Source organism: Blennius ocellaris (assembly GCF_963422515.1).
Source record: "Blennius ocellaris genome assembly, chromosome: 12".
In the NCBI taxonomy this organism is placed as follows: Eukaryota; Metazoa; Chordata; class Actinopteri; order Blenniiformes; family Blenniidae; genus Blennius; species Blennius ocellaris.
In genome coordinates this window covers 19,596,386-19,619,205 of record NC_137661.1, presented here as the reverse complement: position 1 = coordinate 19,619,205, position 22,820 = coordinate 19,596,386, and the positions used below count along the sequence as shown (strand labels likewise).

Here is a 22,820-nt window from a genome sequence, read left to right as displayed (position 1 = left end):
CAGATAGGTTTTCTCGACATGTAGACTGTTGTTTGTATTTACTTTAAAGTGACTTCAGATACCTTCCATCTTGTTTTTCCTTTAAATATTGTGTTCCATGCATGAATGTTTAATTCTTGGTAAAAATCTGCTCTGAAAATGTTTAGGTCAACTCGGAATCATGAGCATGATTTTGTTAGCGAGCTGAGGCTCTGCTACTCCCATTATGTGTTTCCTAAAGAGCACTAATTGTCCAATTTTTGTTGATCATTCTGTCAAGATAGACATTAGAATGAGGAGTTAAGGTACTTTTGAAGAGAAAAGCACGACTATTCCAGCCGTAAGTCCCTCTTCTCTCATGGTCAAATATATACCTTATCTATGATAAAAACGGACTAAATAAAAATGTGGTTCCTCTGTCAATAGGTTTGTGACTGACTTTTCTATTTTTACTTCAGTGTTGCATTTATAAAAGTGTGAGGCCACAGCATCACTGCAGGAAGCAGACTTGTTATGCACATATGGGAGAACAGCAGAGACAAAGTTAACCATTTTATGTTTTCACCCTATTCTCTTCATGGTCCCACAGGGAGGGGTTGTCCTGAGTACTAATCACAAAGCATGTATTACAGTGGTTGTCCCCACCCACAGGTTTCAGAGTGATCAGCATCTGGAAATATGTTTGGGACGAGGGAATGTTTGTTCCTAATCCTCAAGAGGTGGTGTACTTTTGACTTCATGCTTATGAGGTCAAGTTCAACCACTCCACGATTAATTACTGGTTAATACACGGTGCAGTGTGGAGCCAGCTTCGTAAACAATTCGGAGAAAGCATGTCTCAATGTTGTCCAACAGGTTGTGCTGCGTATCTTGGTTCTAAACCAAAGTTCATCCTTCTCACCTGCCTTTATGATCTAAAGTGGCTGTACCAAATTCAGTTACCCATTTTTATAGTTAATCATGTATGTCTTACATTTTAATTATGTTGAAAATTTACTTTTTGTTAGTTGCACCTGCACACAGACAAGAGGAAGTTTTACCAAAGAGGGTGCGAACAGAACGAGCCTGAAAGTTTCTGTGCAGGCAGGACAAAAAAATGCGACAATGCAAAAAATTTACCGACCATCTTTATTTTACCGACAGAGGTCTCTAATAGCAGGGCTGGAATTCACACATTTGTAAATAACTTCAGTTGTTCCACACAATGGACAACTGTATTTCTTTCAGAGCAATTATGCAGTGGTGCCACTGTGGAGGCTGCAGGGCAACAGAGGAGACAAATACCAGCGGAGGACAGACTGCAGAGGCAAACTGAAGTTGAGCTCAAGTTACATCTGTGGAGGGACGCTCCAGTGGAGTGTGTAAACAAAGACCAGGAGCTGGGGGGGGGGGGGGGGGGGGCTGGCTGAGGGCTTTCAGAGGACTGCAGCCACATCACGACTGTGTAACAACAGTTCCCTGCCTCCTTTTCACTCAAACGCAAGAAGTGAGGCAACGGCTGACAAGAACATGGCTCAAGAGGATGAAATGAGTATTGAGTATTGATGCGGAAGATACGTTAGCTGGTAAATAGCACCCCAAATACAAGTAAATCATAACACATGTAATAACTTTCAGCTCCACTAAATGTCTGAGAATCATTACAAATTTAGAGGAAGAGTAAACCAATAACTTCCCCCAATGAAAGAACCCAATGTTGATCCACTCATTCAATTACATTAAAAGCATAAATCCAGATTTAGGCATAATTTCACCAAAGCTTTCAAATGTAAGCCCCATTCCTCAATTGGAGATCAAGAGATGTCCAATTTGCACCACGAGAAATACAGCCACTGAAAGAATTCTTGAATATAGTTACTTAAAATCATACAAGAATAAACCTCTTGTATAAAATATAAAACAATACCCCAGTGCTGAAGGAACCCACTCCTTTAATCTCATTGAATGAAACTCTAACGTCTTCAGAAATACCTGCTGTGGCGGAGCTAATGAGCTTGGATTGAAACTCCACAGTGCCTATTTAAAAATAAGCAAGCAATGGCACACACCAAGCTAAAGACTCCTATGCTTATAACTCAAAATGCATATTCTCAAGCAGCAATTACAAAAAATTTATCAATGGACAATGCATAACCTCTGAAAAAAATACTGTATGAAAACATCCCTGCTACTTTGTTCCAAGTACAAAACCTCTACCAATAAGTTGCTTCAGAGTAGCAAGAAGTCCTTTTTTTTGTTTTTTTTGTTAATTTGTTTTTTTTTTTTTTTAAATCCTCGTTTTCTTTTTAATGGGCAAAACTCAGTCCTCACATCGAGTGTCATAGTTAATGACAGTCTTCTCCATTTCACTTTGCTGAAGGATCCAGGAACATGCAAGCCTCGTAGTGGAGGTGCTCAGGAGGCTCCTGTAGGCCTGAGGGTCAACAGCCGGGGCTCAGGCCAGGGCTGGGAAGGCCTCCGGGTCGTCCACGTTTGGCACCGATGCAGACGACTGCAGGAAAAAATGACAAGTACAATTCAGAAAGGCTGAACATTGTAATAAGTTTCATCGACAGAAATATACGTTAACACCATTTTCATTAAGATTTCAAACGCAGACAGATATTCACCTTTTAAATTAAATGTCTAACATGACAAAACAATGTCATCTGAAATTTGATTGTGATTCTTGTGAAATCAACCAACATGAGGTTATTGAGCTTGTTCCAATACAAATTTATGCCACAAAATGGCGCACTGAGTGACAAACAAGGAGCAGGAGAAACTTAACGCGACAATGGTTGAAACGCTTCAAAATCCATCTGCATTGACAGATGGATGACTTGTCAACTCTTTCTAACAAAATGAACACTGAAAGAAGTGATCAGACTGATGAGCATTTTTTTTTTTTTTAACAAGCACCCAGAGTATCATTGGATTCAGAGAGTGGATCACTTTGACAATGTGTTGCATAGCAACACTGGACATTTGTAAGGGTCGCTTTATTTCCCTCATCCAGCTTCACCATAGTCGGCCAGCTTTACAGATGGAATTTTTTTTAAGCTCAGCTAATGGAACTTTCTTACCAAAGCTGCAACACCAAAGAAACTCTGTGTTCAAGGTTTGACCAGGAAAAGACAACTATGTAGGAGAGCAGTGTTGTTTTCTTACTTAACCAATCACGCCAAAGCCATTTTCCACCAAACTGGATCAAAGAAGCACGAGATGTTTACAGTACTTAAGAGATGCACAATAAAGATAATTTCATCCCCAACTAGGAAGGTGTGATCAGAAGAGGCTAGAACTACCCTATTTGCTCAGAACAAAACCAAAGCAACTTGGAATCTTCCAAAACGTGTTTAGATGAAGCATTTAGTCCAATAAGACTGATATGAATTAGTTGTGTTCATGTAAACACAGCTGCCACCATTCACCCACCAAACTCAACCCGGACCACAGAGAAATCAAGATAAAATAATTAAAATATACATCGCATACCTTGTCAGTCCTTCCACCACGGGTTGGCCTGGGTGCGACGTCGGCACCACTGCTGCCGCTAACACCACCGCCGTCTCCACGACTATCACCACGACCGCCACCACGGCCGCGGCCTCCCCGGCCACCGCGAGGTCCACCGCGTCCGCGGCCTGGACGTCCAAGATCTCCAAAGTTGATCTCCAGCTGGGACGTAATGTCATTGGCTGGCTTGCGGAAGTGGTGCTCATCATCTCCCTGAATCGGACAGAAGATTGAAGTAGGGTTTGTTTTTCCGTAGCAACTTTGACGAGCCGTCAACTTCAGTGATTTGAGTTTTGATACAAGAGCAGCATAACAGAATCTCACCTTGTGCTCTTCAGCCTCGGGTTCAATCAGTTCAGTTTTCTTATCCTGTGATGAGAACATGCCAACATTAACAAAATATCAACAAATTTTCAGTCTATGAAAGCAGTGGCCCCCCAACGATGTATGAAAATGCCTCAATGAGGACTTTACGATGTATGCAAGAAAACCTAGACAGAGTATCAAGATTTCAGGGCGTCGTTTGCAAATTGTTTTGTTTTTTTGCTTGCTACATGCAACATTAGTGAAACGCTCTTGATTAGTTACCCAACTATTCAGTTGTGGATTTCAGAGTGATCTAAACAGAGCTACACAATTTACCACATAATCATTTGGATAAGTGGAGTAGCACTTCCTAAGTATGCGATACACTGATGAGGTCTCTACCAATACACGATGGAGAGCTAAAAGGCACATGAGTGTAAACAATAAGCATTAGCCTGGCTTCATTACAGAAAACGCCACAACTACTGGCCAGACATATTTTATACCACTTACAGACCAATATTGAATTAAATAATACTGTGGTCTGTCAAACACTTAATGTAAACTGTTTAAATAAAGGAGAACTAACATCTTAGTACATGTTTTAATATAGACCGAGGAAATACAGCATCTCAGTAGCAAAACACTGATAGCAATACATTCAAAGTAAGTAATTTAGTAACTGATTCCATCTATTAAATTCACATGCAGCACATTTTCCTATGTGCATGTTCAGCTGTTCATGACAAACTGTGTTCCAAGCGCCTAATTTTTTGTAAAGAATAAGAACATAATGACTAAGATATCTCCACTTTTCACATAATTGCAGTTTGTACTTACATCTGCCTTGGACTTGTGCAGCACAAATCCTTTGTTCCAGTCTGCGCCCTCGTTGGCCTTACGGATGTTGAACTCCACCTTGGCACGTTCCTTATCCTGCATGGCTTTCCATTCATCCAGAGTCATCTCCTTGGGGCCTTCCTCCTTCACTTCCTCAACCTCATTCTCCCTTCAACACACGCACACAAATACACCACAATCAGCACCATTATCTCGAAGGCAGCATTTAAACAACCATGGGCTCAAGCACCAAGACAGAATTCCCAGGTTATATTCTAGTTACATGTTTATCATTAAAAGCTATGCAAGAAACAGAAAATCTAATGAATAAAAGCCAACAGGAGCGTACTTGTTCTCGGAGTCAGCAGGCGGGTGCTCTTCTCCTTCGGCGTTCTCTTCAGTGGCGTTTGACTGGTCAAGCTCACTGCAGACAAAAAAAAAATATTATTCTAGCAGAATTTAAAAATCCAACGTAATTGTTGAATATGGTGATTAAAGGGTTCAAAGAATGAAATTGTTAGTACAAATAATACTAATTGTTGTTTAAACAGTTAACACCCTCTCTTTTTTTGTCTAAACTACAAATATTACCATCTTGCCATTAGTTGGAGCTACAGAACCATTAGACTGTAGTTCGTCTTCCTGCAGAAGTGCAGGAGTAGTTTTTTAGTTTTTTTTAAAACAGCCCGATAGGATGCATGGATTTTTCTTAATAAAAAATGAATAAGCACACTTTTGACAGAATGTTCCAAGGAAACGAAAAACAACGGCAACATGTAGGCCGTGCCGGAGGAAAAAAATGGATGCCACTTAATTAAGCAATGCACATTGCACATCAGCATTCAATCCAAGCATTTGTGTAGTAACTTGCACTTAACGACAGCTGCTGCTTGCAGTGCCAGTTAGTCAAGCTGAGGCTAGTTTTTCATTTAATGTTTTATTACAACAAATCTGAGAAGACAACAGCCCATCTTGACAGCAGCGGCACAATATCTGTTTCTACTTGACTTGTCAAGGGTACATCCATCATATTCAAGCTACCACAGCAAAAACGGACTAGTACTTGAGCAACACGTAGTAGGATATGGGACATATCTGTAATTAAAGGCTTTTAAAGGGTTTCGAAGACACATTTAGAGTATAGGGACTATTTTATGTTTTGTGGAGCACACTTTCATTATTCCTGCAACAGAAATGGTTAATTACAAAGCATGCATTAGTTATTGTCGAAATGTTAGAGTTAACAGTTTTTTCTTTAAAAATGTTTTGAAAAATTAATGTGGTTTACATGCAAGTCGCATCACCGGGTTGACAAAAATCATCATAACTTAATGTTGTCGGTGTAAAGTACTGCATCACAATCTGCAACATTTTGTTTTAAAAAGGTCAGAACATATCCAATATTGTGCAGTCCAACTAGAAACTGTTCTAAATTTTTGGTTTGTTGAGCATTTAAACTACTTGACTAGTTTGCTTAGTCAAAAGAGGAATAGTTCAGAATAAACATCCCTAAAGGTTAGACAGAAGAGCTTCCTGTTCACTAGAACAAAAGAAACACAAAACGCAGCGCATTTTCTTTCATTGTGGCAATCAATGTCTACAGGTGCGATGCGTCTAAAGTCCCATGGACCGTAGCAGTCCCTCACTGTTCTACCTGAATTTCCCCCCCAGAATATTGAGTTTAATTAGTAACTTGAAGTGGTTTTAGTTTCTGCTAATAATTAACAGCTTTTTCAACTAAGTAGAACATTATTACAACAATCTCCATAAGTAGAATCAGAAGTTAAAGCTCATCAACATTAGAAGAAATACCGAGACCCATCATTAGTGCACGATGCAACTAATTAAAAACGTACTTCAGTTCATCCTTGACGGTTCCCCAGTTGTGAGATCCGCTTCCTCCACGCTTCTCCTCACCTTTCAGACTACTGAAACAACATTTGCTTTAGCCACGATCTCAACACGCAGTCCATTAAATCACAGTCATTAGATGTGAAAAGACTCGCAGTCAATTTCTCATTTGAGGATTTTTCCAGATGGCAAAAAAAAAACCCAAAAACAAAAAAAAAACCCCCACCAAATTAAAATCACTCACGATCGGTCGCTGCCACTGTGTCTGTCAAATTCACGTTTTCCTCGAGAGTCAAAGCCATCGCTGCGACCCATGCCGCGTCCTCTGCCGCCACGTCCTCCTCTGCCGCCGCCACGGCCTCTCATTGGCCGATCACCAACGGGCCTAAAGACAGTCATTCAGACAGACATTAACAACTGAAGTGTATTCATTACGAATCCTAAAGTCCTTCAGAATTTCACTCCCAATAACTTACTTTTATAAAAGAAAAGGCCAAATAAGCAAATAACACCTAATTATTTGCAAGACATGGGCTTAAAAAAGACATAAATGGAAAAAAACTAAAAATGTCACTTTTTGGGGCCTTTTTGAGATATAAGCTGTGAATACAACTGTGAATGCAATATTTAACCTGTTTTGCACTAATTTAGGTCTAAAAATATGAGTAACAAATGGCAAAAATACGTGCGCTTCCCCATAAAAGCAATTTGAAACCACATTAACGGGTATGAATGCTCATCTTACTTGTATGTCATTCATTAGGACACCATTTATAATGTATTTATTCATCCAATTTAAATACCAATACTGTTGATGCTTGTAGCCAATTTCAATGTGGCCAACACTTTCATTTAATTTGTTGTTCGAGTTTTACTTAAAAACAAAAAGACTGAGACAAACTGGGCTATGTGCTTGCAGTAGTTGGCCCAAAACAAGTTACTCTTATCACTATGAGAAACGCCTCAAACAGTTGTTGTCCCACCCTGCAATGTAAACACTTTTAGTCTTTAGAAGAAAAGAAATAAGCCGGTAAAATACACTCGGAGGTCAGTTAATCAATGCCCATCCTCTGTTGACTAGTTACTCGGCAATAAAGAAAAGTAAGAATGAGAGGTGAACTCACTTCTCCACAGAGAATTCGCTGCCCTCAGGCTTCTCGCCAGCTTCACCAGCAGGCCTTTCGAAGCGACGGGGTGGCCGCCTGTCCACAGGCCGCCTGTCTGTGGGGGGACGCCCATCTCCCTGAGGTCTGGGGCCATCACCCTCTGGCCTCCGGCCCATTCTCCTCATACCGGCACCTACAATGAACCAAAACAAAGATATTAGGTGACTCACAACACTGACAGATCAGGACAGAGACCAGGGGGTGAAGAGGTGATTGCGATAGCAAATGAATCAAACTAGTGAACAAAGAAAGGCATCTGCCACTTACTTGATCACTTTGTTACTTTCACAATTTGATCAACAAAAATATAACCTCAAAATGGAACAAACAAGTCTTCTGCGTGATCATTCATTATTCTTCAATCAGGACAATTCAAAAACGTGCAGTACAGTTTATTCATGGTGCTTAACCCTGTAGAGCACATGGCTGGCAGCCACAGGCCCAATCTGACACGACTAGTCCCACCCTATTGCTCAATCCAGAGCTACCAAAATAGACCTCATCCACTACACCACAGCAGCTGGGTGCACCAAAGATGGCACACCTGTCTAATCTTCTCCCAACTGAACAGATATGAGCCCACTTGGCAGAGGGATATCATAATAATGGCCTGGAGGTAGGTCTGCATCTCGGTCTGAACTGGAAATCTCATGTCGTACATTCGCTTTCACTTACGACGGGCCGCAACACTTAAGTGCAAACATTATTGCACGCTGGTAAGCACATTTATACGTGCTACACATGTGAAACATTAATCGAGGAAATGGAGTGAAGTTGCTCAGACGCGCGTCGTTATTGTGCGCCAATGGAAAGCGCAAGTCTGGAGATTGTGCTTTCACACCACGAGGTGCACGAGCGACTCGACTCGGCTCTGCAACAACCGAACACGGTTCTTAATACGCGTCCAATAAAACCCCACCACCCTCCCTAAAAAAAAAAAAAAAAAAGCAACCAAAATTATTTATATTTTCAGTCACGTGTTTTAGCACGTGTACAGTATTACTAAAAAAATACAGAAATATTCGCATAATGGCCAATAATGGGAGAAAATGAGCTGGACCGACTGGGTTTTGGGGTAAAAAGTGAGCTGCGGGTGGGGTGAATCGTGTTGGGACGGTGGTGGAGGTGGGATTCAGACACGCAGCTCCTCGGTCTGTCGTTAGCCAGGCTTTCAGGTTCCGCTAGTTCAACCAGGCCCAATGAGGGGCGGGCGAGCCAAAACAAGTCCTTCTGCAAACTGCTTTTATCGGCGGGCCGCATGAGACGCACACATATCACTGAAAATCACGCCTGTTAAAAATCCCGTGTTTTCCGTTAGGCGACAGCCGAGTGAGGCACAAAAATGCAGAGACCTCATGTCACCGGGCTGGTGGATCAATGTTAGCTAGTGTTCCAGCAGCCTAAAGCGTTTAGCATAAAAATTACGGTCACTCCTCCACCACGGCGCGCATTAAAAAAGTGTAAATATGGCTTTACCATCTTTCTTGAGTGGTACGGGTGCCTGGACCTCCTCTTTCTTGTCGGTCAACGGGACCTTTCTGTCTTTCTGCGACTCCTTTTTGGGCTGCTTGGTAGCCTGAGCTGCAGTCTTGGCGGCACCAGGAGCTGGAGCCTCCTTCTTCTTCACTTCTGCCTGCTTAAGCAGCTCAAAGGGATCCGACTCGTCGTCAAATAACTGGTCGAACCGATTGGCTATGGCACAGCCAAAACCTTCTTGCATTTGTACGGGCATGATGGCGCCCCTTCAGCAGGATTTTCCTCCGATTCTACGAGGCTTGGTGCGAGCACTTCGCTAGATGAAGCCACAAGATGGCTAGGAAAGGACCTTCTTCTCTTCCGGCGCGATATACATCCGGGACTCTTCGGTTAGCGCGGGTGGGGCGTGTAGTTTTCCTGGCGGCTCATTCACGGAAGAACCTGTTCTTCAAAACTACCTTACCCACAATGCCCCGCTCGGTCGTGAGCTCACAAGCGTCTGATAAGCAAAGTAAAGCGTGGCCGCGCACATTTACAAGCCGTGTCCTTGATTCTGCTCTTAAAAGAAATGCAACCAATCAACGGAACAGTTGTAGACCCTTTGGGAAGGTTTTAAGACTAAAAGTGGACTCCAAAAAGTCAAATCAAGCGAACTTTACTACGCCCCTACTGCAAATCAACGGGTGACATTGTGAACAGAGCGAGTACGGAAAATATGATGTATAAGTTTGTGATCTTACATAAGGTTCAAGACAAGCTGGGCTGACATTTAAATCTGGCTCAGAAGAAATATTCACACCGCCCCGAGCCTCCGTCCTCTTTAAAGCCGCGCATCTGAAGGCGAGTGTAAGTGTAAACAGCTTGTGACGCTCCTGCTCGTTTACTGGGTTAACACGCAATGTAATAAAACACGATCTCCGATACGCAAGTGAGATAACGGTCGGCTTTTCAGAGGATCGCCTAAAGACACAGATGCTCCTTTCATCAAGCTGTATCTTCGTGTGTGCTTGGGACTGGGTGTGGATTTAAGGAGCACAGGACTCCCAACCACTCTTGAGAAAACCTCACATGGTGTCTGAGGAAACATTACTTTTCAATGGTAGCTCACTTTAAAGTTGGTAATAATGATTGAAAAGAAATTGATGGGTGCAGAATGTCTTCCAAATTTCATGCCTGAGGCAAACTGAACCGACCTGACCCACCCCAACAAACAAAAGCCAGCACAGCACTATTCAAACAAAACTAATCACACATCAGATTTTCTGTCTTTTCTTTATCTTGTGTTTGATTTATTTTTCATTTAGCAGACATATAGAAGGATGATAAAACCGTTTGTTTTGTGTGTGTATTTTGCGAGCTGCATATTGGCAAGTAATTTTAGCTGCATTATGCCTTCTCCACTTTTAATGGCCCTCTGGTATACGTCTGCTCATACCACTTTATCTAACTGAGGGTCACAGGGCACAAAAGCCAGTCAAAGGCAGGGTACAAGTTGGGAAGTACACCAGTCCTTCAGGGGTCAAACACAGAGAGACAGACAACCACATACAGTCACATTCACACCTATGGGCAATTTAGTGTCACCATTTAATTTAATCTGCTTCTTTTTGGCAAGAACATGCCATTTCTACACAGAAAGATTCCCAAACTCAAACCATGGATATTCTTTCAGTGCGGTGGGATTACCAACCTCACATCACTCTGCAAGCCTGTTTACTTTGTTGTCTCCGCAAAATACGAAAGGAAAAATCCTTTAATAGATGTTTGTGCAGTATGTGTAGAAAAACACATATCATCCACATGGACTGGTGTGATTTCAGCAGGGCCACACCTGGCAAAATGGAGGCCCTAAGAAAAAGGAAATTAGAAGTCCCCTTCCCCACCAGTAGAGGTACTTTGCAAATTACTGAGTGAGAGGTTTATTATTAGTTATTAATCTGTGCTCTACATAACCAGCCAAGCCTGCCACTGGTTGATCTTGACCAAAAGTGGAAATCTCGCCCCCTTTTCACACCTGCTCAAACAAAGCAGACTTGTCCTGAAATAAACTCTGGTCCATATCAAACAGTGCTGGTGTGAAAGCTCCCTACTTCACAATTTGAATGACAGTGGAGGTACTTTACGAATATCTGAAAGTTAGTGCTTCCGTACAGTTACAGTTACAGCTTTAGATAATAGCAGAGTTACTTTATTTCTAACCTAAAGGTAATGCTTCAACAGGGATAGTTGCGGCTTCAGTTTTTTGCAATGTCAGACAGAAATTGACTTCCAGTCTAACTATTGTGCAAACATGTATTCTTAGCTCTTTGCTTGGTTCTAGAAAGACAACTTTTTCTTGACATACTGGTTTTGATAGCAACAACTAATATCGTTACGTCTGATATTATTAGTATCAATCTACCAGCCACCAAATACTACGCAAACTTCTACGCAGACAGACAGAACGCAGGTGGCTAAAATCTAAACTCCACGTTCATGATGACATCTATAAAGAATATGTATTTCAAATATACAACTTAGAATTAAACAGGGCCAGACAGTCTTTTTTTTTTCTTTTTAGATGATCAGGAAACACAGCAACAATGCACATTGTTTCTTTTGTGTCATCGACAGAATCCCCCATCATCACTTCCCCCTGAACTGTTATCTGTTGCGGCATGCATTAATTTGACCCAAAAAGAACGACAGTCAGCCAGTCTACCTCAGGCGTTATGATTGTAACACAGTGTCTCCACACAAATTGGGTTTGGGTTTTTTTCTCGCAATTTTTTTTTGCACTTTTTTGCACTATTTTCACCATTAAATTACATTGTTTAGCATCTCAAGCCCACAACTTAGTGCCGTGACGCTCTGCCCACACTTAAAAAAATATGTTTTTAACTGTTTTGCTGCGGATTTACTGCAGATAGTCAACAGCTCTCTTCAGACAGTAGACAGTAGTAATCAACCCCCCCCATAAAAAGAGTTATCTGGATCAGTAATTAATTAATACAAGCTCATATCAAACCTGCCTTTCTTATGTGGATTATTAAATGCTTTTATGGCAGAAAACAATTATTTCAATGATTTTCAGTGTGGATTTAGGGGAAACCGCAACACTGAAACTGCACTTATCAAAGTGGTGCTTGACATTTATGTGAGCAGTGACACATCCACTGCTTCGGTTTTAGTATTACTGGATGTTAGTGTTGCTTTTGACACATTTGACCACAACATACTGCTTGGCAGACTTGGAAAAATGGTCAGGAATTTCCGGAACCAAATTAAGTTAGTTTAAATTTTGCTTGCAAGATATTCTGTGTCAGTAGGTAATTCTGAATCTGAGTGTATGAAAATCACTTTTGGGGTTCCTCCAGGCTTCATCCTTGGGCCTCTTTTATTTAATAAATTTGAGTGTATACATATATGGAATCTGAAATTCATCAACCACGTTCAGGCAATACCAAAATAATGCTACCATCTCAAAAATATTGAAAGAATTAAATGATTTCTTGGTAAATCAGATCCAGAGAAACTTGTTCACACATTTATTATAAGTAGGCTTATTATTGGATTGTATCTGTGTGTTTACAGTCCTCAGAGTAAATAAAACAACCAAACATACGCAGCTCATCCAGAAGGCTGCAGCCAGTCTTTACCAACACAAAGAGTGTGAAGTGCATTACACCTGAGCTTAAATCTGTGTGTTTTCCACACTATTTGACAAATTTACATAATTTCCTATGCATGAGAATAATATATTATACATTATAATGCTGCTGACTAACCCCAGGCAAGGTACTGTAAAATACCAGTCATCCTTGTGGACGCATTGGTATGGGTGTCTTTTATACATAGGGTGATATTTTACGTGTCTGTGATTGTTCCATTTATGATATCTATATAATTTATTCTCAGTTTTATGTATTTGGATGAATGTTTTATGTATTTAATTTTTATTTTATGGACTCCTATGTCTGCAATAAAGATGAATACATGGAAACACAAGAATACATGCACTTGTAAAACTGATCAGGTGTCAGTCAGCCTCTGGGATGGAAAGGAATGTGAAGAATAGTGGTATACTAGACTATACGTATTCGATTTTAGTCATGTTGAATGGATGATAAACAAAAGATTCGGACTCTCTCACTGCCTCTCTCTCGCCCCCCCCCCCCCCCCCCCCCTCTTTCTCTCAGCCCCCTCTGAAGCTGCTCTCACTCTCGGAGGTCCTGGGAATACTCGCGCACCTCCAGACATGACATCCCCGGTCACCAAAGCCATGATTGAGTCTTACGCACTGATGATTATGGTCATGGGTACCTTTTTCGTCTATTTCTGCGGCATGGTTTGGGCTTTTTGCAACCCAAAACTGAGCGGAGAAGAGGATGAGGAGGAGGAGTGCGTCTCTGGGAAACAATCCTCGGCAGGCGGGGACGAGTGCTGGCTCTGTGCTCCAAGTCTACCGGGGCAGGATAACAGGCACGTCTGTGCACATCGTGCGTTCCCGACGCACGGCGAAGAGGGGCTCACACAGACCACTTATATAAACTTTTGGGATGATACAGATAGTCTGTTATCTGACTGCACTGCGTTTTGCCGCGACAACCATGGGATTCAGGGCATTAACAACCTTGTCAAGGAAGGTACCTCATTGGATTGCATAATCTGAAGAAGTGGCAATGCTTTGAATGAGGTTAAAAGACTGCATCCACCCTTTGGTACCCGGTCATCTATTGTGACCCGAGAGGACTGGGTTTAACTGTTGACCACTGCAATGTTTTATTGTAACCAGTGATAACCATCTCAGACAGAATTATGGATTTTTTTTATTCTTGAACCAAAAGTAAACAAACAATATACACCCATTAAACAAAAGTTTTTGTCACTGCTTCTTTCACAACTTGAATTCGGCTTTCATGTGTCAGCATCTGGCAAAGCAATGTTTTATTTCTTCTGAGGTCTGACAGCCAGACCTCACTCTGCTCACAGATGATCAATGAGATGGAAATGGAATACGCTCCATGCAGAATTGTGTGACATCTAATCAATGTCATCCTGATCCTCCTTTGGCTGCTCCTTCAGTTTTTGCCTGACTTCACTTTCAAGCTGAAGTAATCCCTCATACAAGAACTCTGATGTTTCCAAATCTATATCCATCTGCAAAGAAAATGGGAAGACACAAAGGTTGCTGCACAAAAGCCAATCACTGCTGATCAAGGACAATTTCATCAGTCATACCTTTCGAGGTTGTATGTAGTTGTTTCCTCGTACTGATGTTAAGCTGTGATACTTGGCATATGGGTCCAGTGATTCAGGCTTTTGCGTGAACAGCCAGAACTGAATAATACAGAAGACATAATTTACTTGAAGTTTGACCAAAATGTTATACATATTTTCAGGTTTCATACACTCGATGTTGAATTGTCAATAATGCATCCGTCAGTAGTTGCATCCATCGTAGTTGAACTCACAAGAAAAAAGACGGGCCTAAGCAGAGTCCAGAGGAAGGAGGGCAGGATGTTGTGGGTCAGATTGGTCATCACAAATCCAGGACAAACGACAGACGAGTACAAACCCTGGACATCAAAACACAGAGCAACAGACATCAACATATCAAGGGAGAAAAGGTCAATATCCATGTCTTTGCCATGATATGTGTGAGAGCGGACCTGTTTGTTGTAGTGTGTATTGAGCGCCAGGCTGAGCAGGTCTGAGGCATATTTGGAGGAGCTGTAAGGCTGGGTGCCTCTCTCGTGTTGTACGTCTTCAAGGTTGAAAGCTGAGCGGTGAGCGTTACTTGAGGAGGTCCAGATGAGCAGGGAGGTCTGGCCGGCATGGCAGAGGAGAGGCTCCAGCTCTCGGATCTGTGCCACAGCAGAACAGCATTAGAACACATCCCTTCATACCGAATAACACATTTTGTTCTTTTATCCACAGACTTTAAGCAATTTATTCAATCTCTGAATAAGTAAATAGTTTTTTTTGTGTAAATAATATACACTAGTCTTTTCTTCTGCATTTAATTTTTGCTTCCATTTCAAATGTATTGCGCAATTCATATTTTTTTGTTTCAGAATCACAAGGCAGCTCAGGTTTACTGTTGGACCTTTATGTAGGAGTATTCAGGTGGAGAAAAAGAGGCGCATATTTATTTATAAACAGCAGTGAAGACAACTGACACCATGGCATGTCTTTTTTGATTGCTTGCCTGATGGAATAATGCTTGTTTATACAGTAGAGTTTTACATTTTTGCACAACAAATCAGGTCAAATCAAGGTGCCTAAAATTTAAGGATTTTTTCCCCATACAAGTTTTATAGATTTGATTTTAAATGAAATTACAAAATGTGGCCATTAAAGTGTTAAAGGTCTTTTGCACAAATTAAATTATAGTCCAACTCAATTTCAGAAAATAAATTCACTTCTGTGGTATACACATACACTTGTCATTCCTGCAGATCATTTTCAGATGTAAAAGCTCAAAAAGGTCATTAGAGGAAGTCACTCAGAGAGCAATACAATATCAGTCAGAATTTGGCAACAGATGCACTGTAAGCAGAATATTTTCTGCAGTGACCTTATGCCTAGAACAGTACACGCTATTAATGTTTGATGAGCCTAGCGGTAAAGTGGCAGGCAGATCCAGTAACACCTACATTGTTCCATGAAGGACAAACACCTGAGAAGAATTACAATCCACTAAGAAATCTAGAGGAATCTATGTTGTATTATAAAGGAGAAAATCAGCAGTGACTTACTAAGAGAAAGTGACCAAAGAGGTTAGTTGCAAACACTTCCTGCAGGCCATCAGAGGTGACACCATCCTTCTGGGTCAGAATTCCCTCACCGGTGGCAAACATAGTGATGATTTTGCTGCAGTGGAGAGGTTATAGAAATCTGAGCCATTGTGGGAAACATGAATATCATGCTTCTACACATGAATCATTATGAAGAGTCATCCGATGCACTATAATTGTCCTTCAGCAAACAGGAGCATCTAAAATGGTCTGTGTACCTTGAGAAGATGCCTTTGAAAAAGGCTCGGACATCGAACTGTGGGTTTGGCATGATGCCTGCATTCAGGTAGAGGTAGTCTAACCTATCGTACCTACATATGGCAGTCAAAGACACACACAAAAACAGTTTTAACATTAACTCTACTACATATGCAAAGTGTTAAAGCAAACACTTTCGCGACTCATCACATTTTAACATTGATGTCAACGAGTCTATTTCCTCACCTGAGCCTGAACTCCTGCGCTGCTCTAATAACAGAAGAGATGCTGCTGGTGTCCATTTGCAGCAGATCCACCTGGGCTGCGGGGTGAGAGGTCAGCAGGACAGACCGAGCCGCCTCGGCACGGCCCGTGTTCCTGCAAGCCAGACACAGCCGGAGACTCCTCGAGCTCTGTGAGAGGAGGCGATCACACAGAGCCAGGCCAATGCCACTGAAGGGAAATCCATACAAGGCCCTGCTGTTATCATTATTACACTCGTCAAAGTCCATCGTTTTTGAATTGCACACCAATTCATTGTCTTATTCTTGAGCTGCTAACCATTTCCTGTTCTAAACAATAAATTAAAAGATGACATTCTTGAATTTACCAGGTTTCGTATTATCAACACTTCACGGCCAAATAAAGAGTCAGTCAATGAAAAAACAGTTTTGACCTATTCGCCCCCGTCACCAAAACCACCCGATTCATCTTATCAATATAAATAGGAGGACAAAAAACAACCACCACAGCAACAAGTCTGTGTGGTGGTTTTCTGATTCTTCTCTTCCGTCCTGCTATTTATTATCCCTCCTCCATGTTTCCATGAGATGAGAATCAACCAATGAAATCCATGCTCAGCTCAACCCAGCTGTGCTTAATAGACAGCACACACAGACACCATGAAATATGCAGGATTCATGAATAAGAGAAGAACTCCAATTAGATAGGAAGTCCTATTTAAAATTTATTTGTCTTTTGTCTATCAATTTACAACTTTTTTTTTACAACATGTATAAAACTTTCTCAGTGAAAAACAGATTTGAGTACACAGATGTAATTATAAAAACAAACAACAACAAAAAGAACCCCCTCAAAAGAAACAAAAACAAAAAACAAACTTTGTGTGGTGCCATTACACAATCGGAGTATCGGCCCATTTGTGAGACCAAAAGGATCGAAAATTGCATAAAACTACAACTGTTTAAAAAAAAAGAAAATCTCGTTTCTCAAATGTATCTTTTAACCAATAATCTATACGTTTGTTTCAGTTCTGATAAGTTTTCCTTTTTTGTAAATATGGGAATACTGCTTATTCATGACTGAAAGATTGGATTGAATTGGCAGTCAGAGGTCTGTAAAGAGGAGCCCAGTCTGTCAACTATTGTCTAAAATGATGCTGTGCACTATGACCTTTGAGCTATTGGAGGCAAAAACAGGGAGCCTGGAATGATTTCATATTGAAAAAGTCCTGGAAAATCTGCAGAATCTCCTAAAAGTAGAAGTCAAAGTAGAAGCAAAGTAGGATAAAGGTTTTTGGTAAGTAGAACATTTTGAGTTTTGATGAAAATGTCTGTTGAAGTGTTAAAAATTCGACTTGTCAACTGTCTTCATAAAATCAAACACAATGAATGGAATCATCTCATTTGAGTTGGTAACAAAAACAATATTACTGGGAGTTTGTTTTTCTCATCGAACACCCACAACAGATCCAGTAATATCTTTCCAACATTACTGAAAACAAACACATGCATATATACTGAGCCAACACAGCAGAAAACTCATCATTGCTGTTGTAGAGCTTACTGCAGTTCACCATCAAATTATAAGAGATTTATGAGTTTTCAGCAGGGAAAAATTAATATGGAAATTCAAAATGTAACAAGTATGATTGAATGCATTAAATCCAACATGATAATGCAAAAGAAAAAAGAAATGAATACACAAATGTATCAACAAAACACAAAAAACAAACACATATTGACATATAAATAAGATTACAAAATATTGATATTTGATATTTAGACATGTCGATTGAAAATACACAGTCATATACAATTCAGGTTCAAACTGCAAAGAGATTAAAAAATGCTAAGTTACTTTGTATTTTATTGTTACTCTGTGTGGTGTTTCTCGGAAAAACAAATAACATACTTGAAATATGATGAAACGTAACAGTAATGGTTTGCTGCACTTCCCCTTTCTACATTCAAGCAGTCCTCCTAAAGAAAACACTAAAAAGTTCTTTAACAATGATGCATTACTTTTTTTTTATTAACATTTAAATGTTGGACATTGTAAAACAATATTAACAAATGAAACTGAACTACATTTCAAAAGTGCCGAATGTCACTTGCTACATAATTTTTTGGGGGGGGCTTCCTCAAAACACATCACAACTAAGTTGCGGTTCTAAACATGTTTTTTTGACAGTCTTTAAATGATGTTGACTATAAAACAGAGTAGTTTTATTCAAAGAAAACCTCCTTGTCCAGAAAAACATGTTTGTGGTCAATAAAGTTGAACTGTAACGCACCAAGTGTCTGCGGCAGTCCATCTTTGGACTGACTTAAGTCCATGAGACAATGTACCCCCAAATCAAAGCTTGGAGACAACAGGAATCCCACCTCCAACCGGTTTCAGTACCGAAACAAGATAGCTTAAACCTGGAACGCGTCTGCGCATCTTGTCATTGCATCACTTTTCTCCAGAGACGAGCAGACCGGGAATCACTGTCTTGAAACATTGCACTGGCTTATGGCTGCATATCCAGGAGAGCTCTGTGTATTTCCTGGAAGGAGGGCCGTTCCTTCGTATTCCTCCTCCAGCAGCTCAGCATGATCTTGTAGAGAGAGTCTGGACACAGCACGGGCTGAGGCAGGTAGATCTGCACCGCGGGGAAACAAAAACAATTAGCTGAGGGAATTCAACGGGGTAAAACAAGCGGGAGACATGTTTGCGTTAACCCTCACCTGTCGTTTCTGGTCCCTGAAAAACTCCCCTGTGTTTTCTATCACCTGCTCGTCGGTGAGCTGAGAGTATGGCTGCTCCTTGCAGAAGTTCAGTATCTCCCACAGGGTCACTGCGAAGGCCCACACGTCACTGGCGGTGGTGAACTTACCCTGCACAAGAAGAGATGGTCAGCAGGTGGCGTAGGATGGCTGAACTTTATGACAGTGGTTATTGAACCTTGTGCAAATATGGCCAATCCGAACAAACAGTCGCAGAGTCTTACACAATTACCGACGGCTATTTCACAAAGGAGAGAGCAATTATATTATAACAGGCACTTTAATGCATCTGAACAAGGTGCTTCAGCGCTCATAAATACAGCAAGCCCGAACATAGGGATTAACAGTCGCTTCTCATCCAATAATAGAGGAATAATAGTTATAATTATGTTTTCCATATCTACCCTTATTCAAGTTCCATATTGGTAATATGACATATTCTCAAACTGATTTAATTTTCCCAAAGACATAGAAATTTCCTGCACACAACATGAGAGGAAGCTCGCACACTGCAGTTTGAGAATCAATGCTCTGAGACACAGAAGCTTTAATAAAACAACCTGACACAACAGGTACACCTCAGAAAATTTCAGTTCTAATGAAAATGTCATGTTTGCCAATAATTCAATAGAAAATTGCTGATATGTAACATTTAATAGTCATAAAGTGTAGTATTTCAAGCTTTCCTTGATAAATCATTAACGTCAAAACTACAGTCTCTCAATATGTTTTGTCACGAAATAATTTTCCTGTTTTCCAGACTTTTTGCCTGGCCATAATCATCAGAACAGAAATGTTTAATATACAGCTAACATTGCATTGATGATCACGTTCATTGGGATGCACCACGTGCAAATAGTACTGAGATTACATCTTGGTCTTTTTATTTATTTATTTATTTTTTTAACCATATATCATTTCTTATCTTAAACCTAGATTTGAGCGGCACTCCTCACCAGCAGGATGCTTTCCCAGGACATCCAGCGTATGGGCAGCACCGCTCTGCCCTGGATGCGGTAGTAGTCCCCGCTGTAAAGGTTCCTGCTCATTCCAAAGTCAGCTATCTTTATCGTGTAGTTTTTGCCCACCAAGCAGTTCCTTGTGGCCAAGTCTCGATGAACAAAGTTTAGAGACGAGAGGTATTTCATCCCCGAGGCTATCTGAGTGGCCATGTAGCACAGATTGTTGAAGCTGGAGAGGAGAGAGGAGAGAAATTGTGTCACAGGCTGGGAAGGAGGACAGAACAATACAATATATACAACCATCTCTGTGGATTTTATGCTGACACTTTGGTTTCTTTTGGAGTCCAAATACACATATTGGTGACTGTGTGCATGTGAGGCATTGCCTTTCTCCATTTGCCTTGTGTTGAACTGGTGACCTGTCTTAGCATCGACCAAAACCCCTGAAGACCCTTGGATATACAAGTAGGTGGATATAGGACATATAGGGGGTGAATTAATACAGCCATCAGCATGTGACTCACCTGACTGTAGGAGCATTGCTGAGCAGAGCAAGTTGCCCCTCGGGTTCGTGACGGGACAGAAACTGGTTGAGGTCTCCATTCTCCATGTACTCTGTGATCATACAGAGGGGGTCGCTGCAGATGCACACAGCAAGCAGGCGGATGATGTTGGGGTCCTTCAAACGTGACATGATCTTTATCTCCTTCAAAAAGTCATTCCTGTGAAGAGAGGAAATTATTTATTTCAACACCTTACGCGAGGTAGCCATTTTGACTTGTGTGTCTTGTTCAGGGGAAAGTCACACCTTGCGTTTTTGTTGGCGTCTGAACGGAGCATCTTCACCGCCACTAAGACCGGTTGGTCCTCGGGAATGTCAAACAGAAACTCTTTGTTCATAAACTCCTGCATTCCCTCCGCTTCACACAAGTGTACCTTAAACATATGTTAAGATTACAAAAAAAAAAAGTTAGATAATGCAATTGATTTACAGCATTGCTGCTCTGTGGTCAAGGGCACGTACTTCTCCAAACTGGCCCTCTCCCAGCTTCTCCTTAAACGTGAGCAGCTTCCGTGGAAACTCCTCCACTGCCACATCTTTCCCCGACAGCAGGTCCATGGTTACGGCAGGGATTGCATATGTGTTGCTTCCAGTCACGCCCTGCAGGTTCACAATGTCTGCCTCTGCATAGTGAGGGACACCGTCTGGGCCCACTGTGGTGGCGGTGGTGGATTTAGAGGCCACTGTACTGCTTGAAGCTGGAATACAACACGACACTCGGTCAGTGGATATCTCCATGAACTGAACTCTTCTCTGCAAACTAGTTTGAGGGGATGTTTCAATTTTAAAGCACAAGCATCTGATGTGTGTTTACCAGGTTCCTCTGAGCTCTGTGCAAACTCCGGCAGCTTACATATGAAGCGCGATGGCTCCTGGTAGTCTGGACCGAGAGGGAAGATGCGCTCATACGTGGAATTAGACTCTTGCTCACTGGTTGTACTTGACTGGTTGTGGTTGTGATTGTAGACGAACGTCTCACTCTGTATTGACAAACTAGCAGTTAGTTCATCATCCAGCATCCGACGAGAGGCCTAGAATAAAGGAGGCTGGGGTGAAGGAACAGATCTGACCGCCTCCCAAAGAAATACTTCAGTGGCATGGCAATTTCATCATGCATCGTAATCGCCTCACCTTCTCCAGCATCTTCTGCCACACCTGCCTCCACAGGATGATGACAATGATGGCCACAAGGATGAAAATGATGGCCACCAAACAACCAATCAGGATCCGGGTGTTACTGTCATCTACTTTGTGAGTCGGGTCTTCTTCTGGAGAGGGAACAGGAAGACACTTCATTTTGACAGGACTGCACTTGCAGTGATTTCCCATATCAACAAAGATAATTGTCATTGATAAGATCTTTACATTAACTACACTTGTTGTAAAAAAACTTGTTTGTTTTTTTAGACAATGCCTACATACATCCATTCATCCATCTCCTATACAGCTTTACCCAGCCCAGGGTGGTTCGCCTTGTTTTAATGGCAGAAGTACCCCTGATATGCATCTGACGCTATCATAACACTAAGACAACTGAATGAAATACAGATAATGTTATTATTACAAGGCTCTGCCTTTTCCATTATAAATTTCCTCTGAGGCGTGACCCATACAGCACTGTTTGTGCATATGTTGTGTACGTGTCTCTCTGGAATGTTACACAAGTGTGGGTGTGTGTTTGTTTTGATCACTGACCTGGTGGTGTGTTTGGTGGTAGTCCTGTCTTGGGTGGAGCCCGCGTTGTGTTGTACATTGCTGTATCTGAAAGAGTGGATCACACACAGCTGGTGAGGTACCTGCTGGATGCAGTCTGACGACAAGAATCTCAGCGTCTTACTACAGTCAGATCACTCAGTTCTTCGGTCTGTACCTGACTGGAAGGTGATTTCACTGAACAGCATCCAGGCATCTGCAAAGTAGAACTGGCACTTGATGGCACTGGCCATGTGATTGGCCAGGTTGACGGTGACAAAGCGGGCGCTGGGATTCTTCTCGTCCACCACGGGGCTGAAGGAGAGCGGCGTGGCCTCCCAGTCTGATTCGGAGCGGAAATAACAGACCACCTGACGGAAGGCCTTGATGTGATGGAAGAACATGTTGTTGCAGTGGACCTGAGCACAGACACAAGAGAGGACCTTTAGTAGGGAATCAGCGAAAACACGTCTATGACTGCAGGTTGATCGCACATGTGA

The 22,820-nt window shown here is 41.6% G+C and overlaps 3 protein-coding genes across 8 annotated transcripts in view; all 3 read right to left on the bottom strand.

The window, feature by feature from the left end:
* Positions 1–1,093: 1,093 nt before the first annotated feature.
* On the bottom strand, positions 1,094–9,481 carry serbp1a (SERPINE1 mRNA binding protein 1a). 4 transcript variants are annotated; one of them, XM_080506910.1, is made up of 9 exons: positions 9,117–9,481; positions 7,599–7,773; positions 6,719–6,859; positions 6,480–6,551; positions 4,973–5,047; positions 4,624–4,795; positions 3,802–3,846; positions 3,457–3,690; positions 1,094–2,470 (listed from the first exon to the last, which is right to left on the bottom strand). In XM_080506910.1, exons 1-9 carry the CDS (start codon positions 9,370–9,372, stop codon positions 2,414–2,416), a joined length of 1,227 nt encoding a protein of 408 aa, XP_080363036.1. In that variant the 5' UTR covers positions 9,373–9,481; the 3' UTR covers positions 1,094–2,413. The 4 variants fall into 4 exon arrangements, with proteins under 4 accessions (XP_080363036.1, XP_080363038.1, XP_080363037.1 ...); XM_080506912.1 differs by having other exon boundaries at positions 6,480–6,548; XM_080506911.1 differs by having other exon boundaries at positions 4,624–4,792; positions 9,117–9,480.
* Positions 9,482–14,013: 4,532 nt separating this feature from the next.
* hsd17b7 (hydroxysteroid (17-beta) dehydrogenase 7) lies at positions 14,014–16,804 on the bottom strand (the record flags this gene model as incomplete). The annotated part of the gene is made up of 8 exons (XM_080506404.1): positions 14,014–14,255; positions 14,337–14,435; positions 14,507–14,674; positions 14,768–14,962; positions 15,857–15,971; positions 16,114–16,206; positions 16,340–16,546; positions 16,770–16,804. 8 exons carry the CDS (start codon positions 16,802–16,804, stop codon positions 14,139–14,141), a joined length of 1,029 nt encoding a protein of 342 aa, XP_080362530.1. The 3' UTR covers positions 14,014–14,138.
* A 241-nt stretch (positions 16,805–17,045) lies between these two features.
* The window catches only part of ddr2a (discoidin domain receptor tyrosine kinase 2a), a 35,887-nt gene continuing 30,112 nt past the window's right edge, over positions 17,046–22,820 (bottom strand). For 2 of the 3 annotated variants that reach the window (XM_080506697.1, XM_080506699.1), the window contains 10 exons: positions 22,499–22,739; positions 22,324–22,389; positions 21,760–21,896; positions 21,443–21,659; positions 21,091–21,326; positions 20,875–21,002; positions 20,591–20,788; positions 20,061–20,295; positions 19,066–19,215; positions 17,046–18,980 (listed from right to left, as the gene is read on the bottom strand). In XM_080506697.1, the coding sequence (XP_080362823.1) occupies positions 18,849–18,980; positions 19,066–19,215; positions 20,061–20,295; positions 20,591–20,788; positions 20,875–21,002; positions 21,091–21,326; positions 21,443–21,659; positions 21,760–21,896; positions 22,324–22,389; positions 22,499–22,739 (1,740 nt within the window). In that variant the 3' untranslated portion in view covers positions 17,046–18,848. The remainder of the gene's footprint in view (positions 18,981–19,065; positions 19,216–20,060; positions 20,296–20,590; positions 20,789–20,874; positions 21,003–21,090; positions 21,327–21,442; positions 21,660–21,759; positions 21,897–22,323; positions 22,390–22,498; positions 22,740–22,820) is intronic. The other variant, XM_080506698.1, reaches the window with a different exon arrangement.

Coding starts and splice junctions, on each gene's coding strand:
- serbp1a (XM_080506910.1), bottom strand. CDS start 9,372: ATGCCCGTACAAATGCAAGAAGGTTTTGGCTGTGCCATAGCCAATCGG. Junction 5,048..6,479: donor ACCGTCAAGGATGAACTGAA/GTACGTTTTTAA, acceptor TTTTGTCTGCAG/TGAGCTTGACCAGTCAAACG. Junction 3,691..3,801: donor CCGAGGCTGAAGAGCACAAG/GTGAGATTCTGT, acceptor TGTCCGATTCAG/GGAGATGATGAGCACCACTT.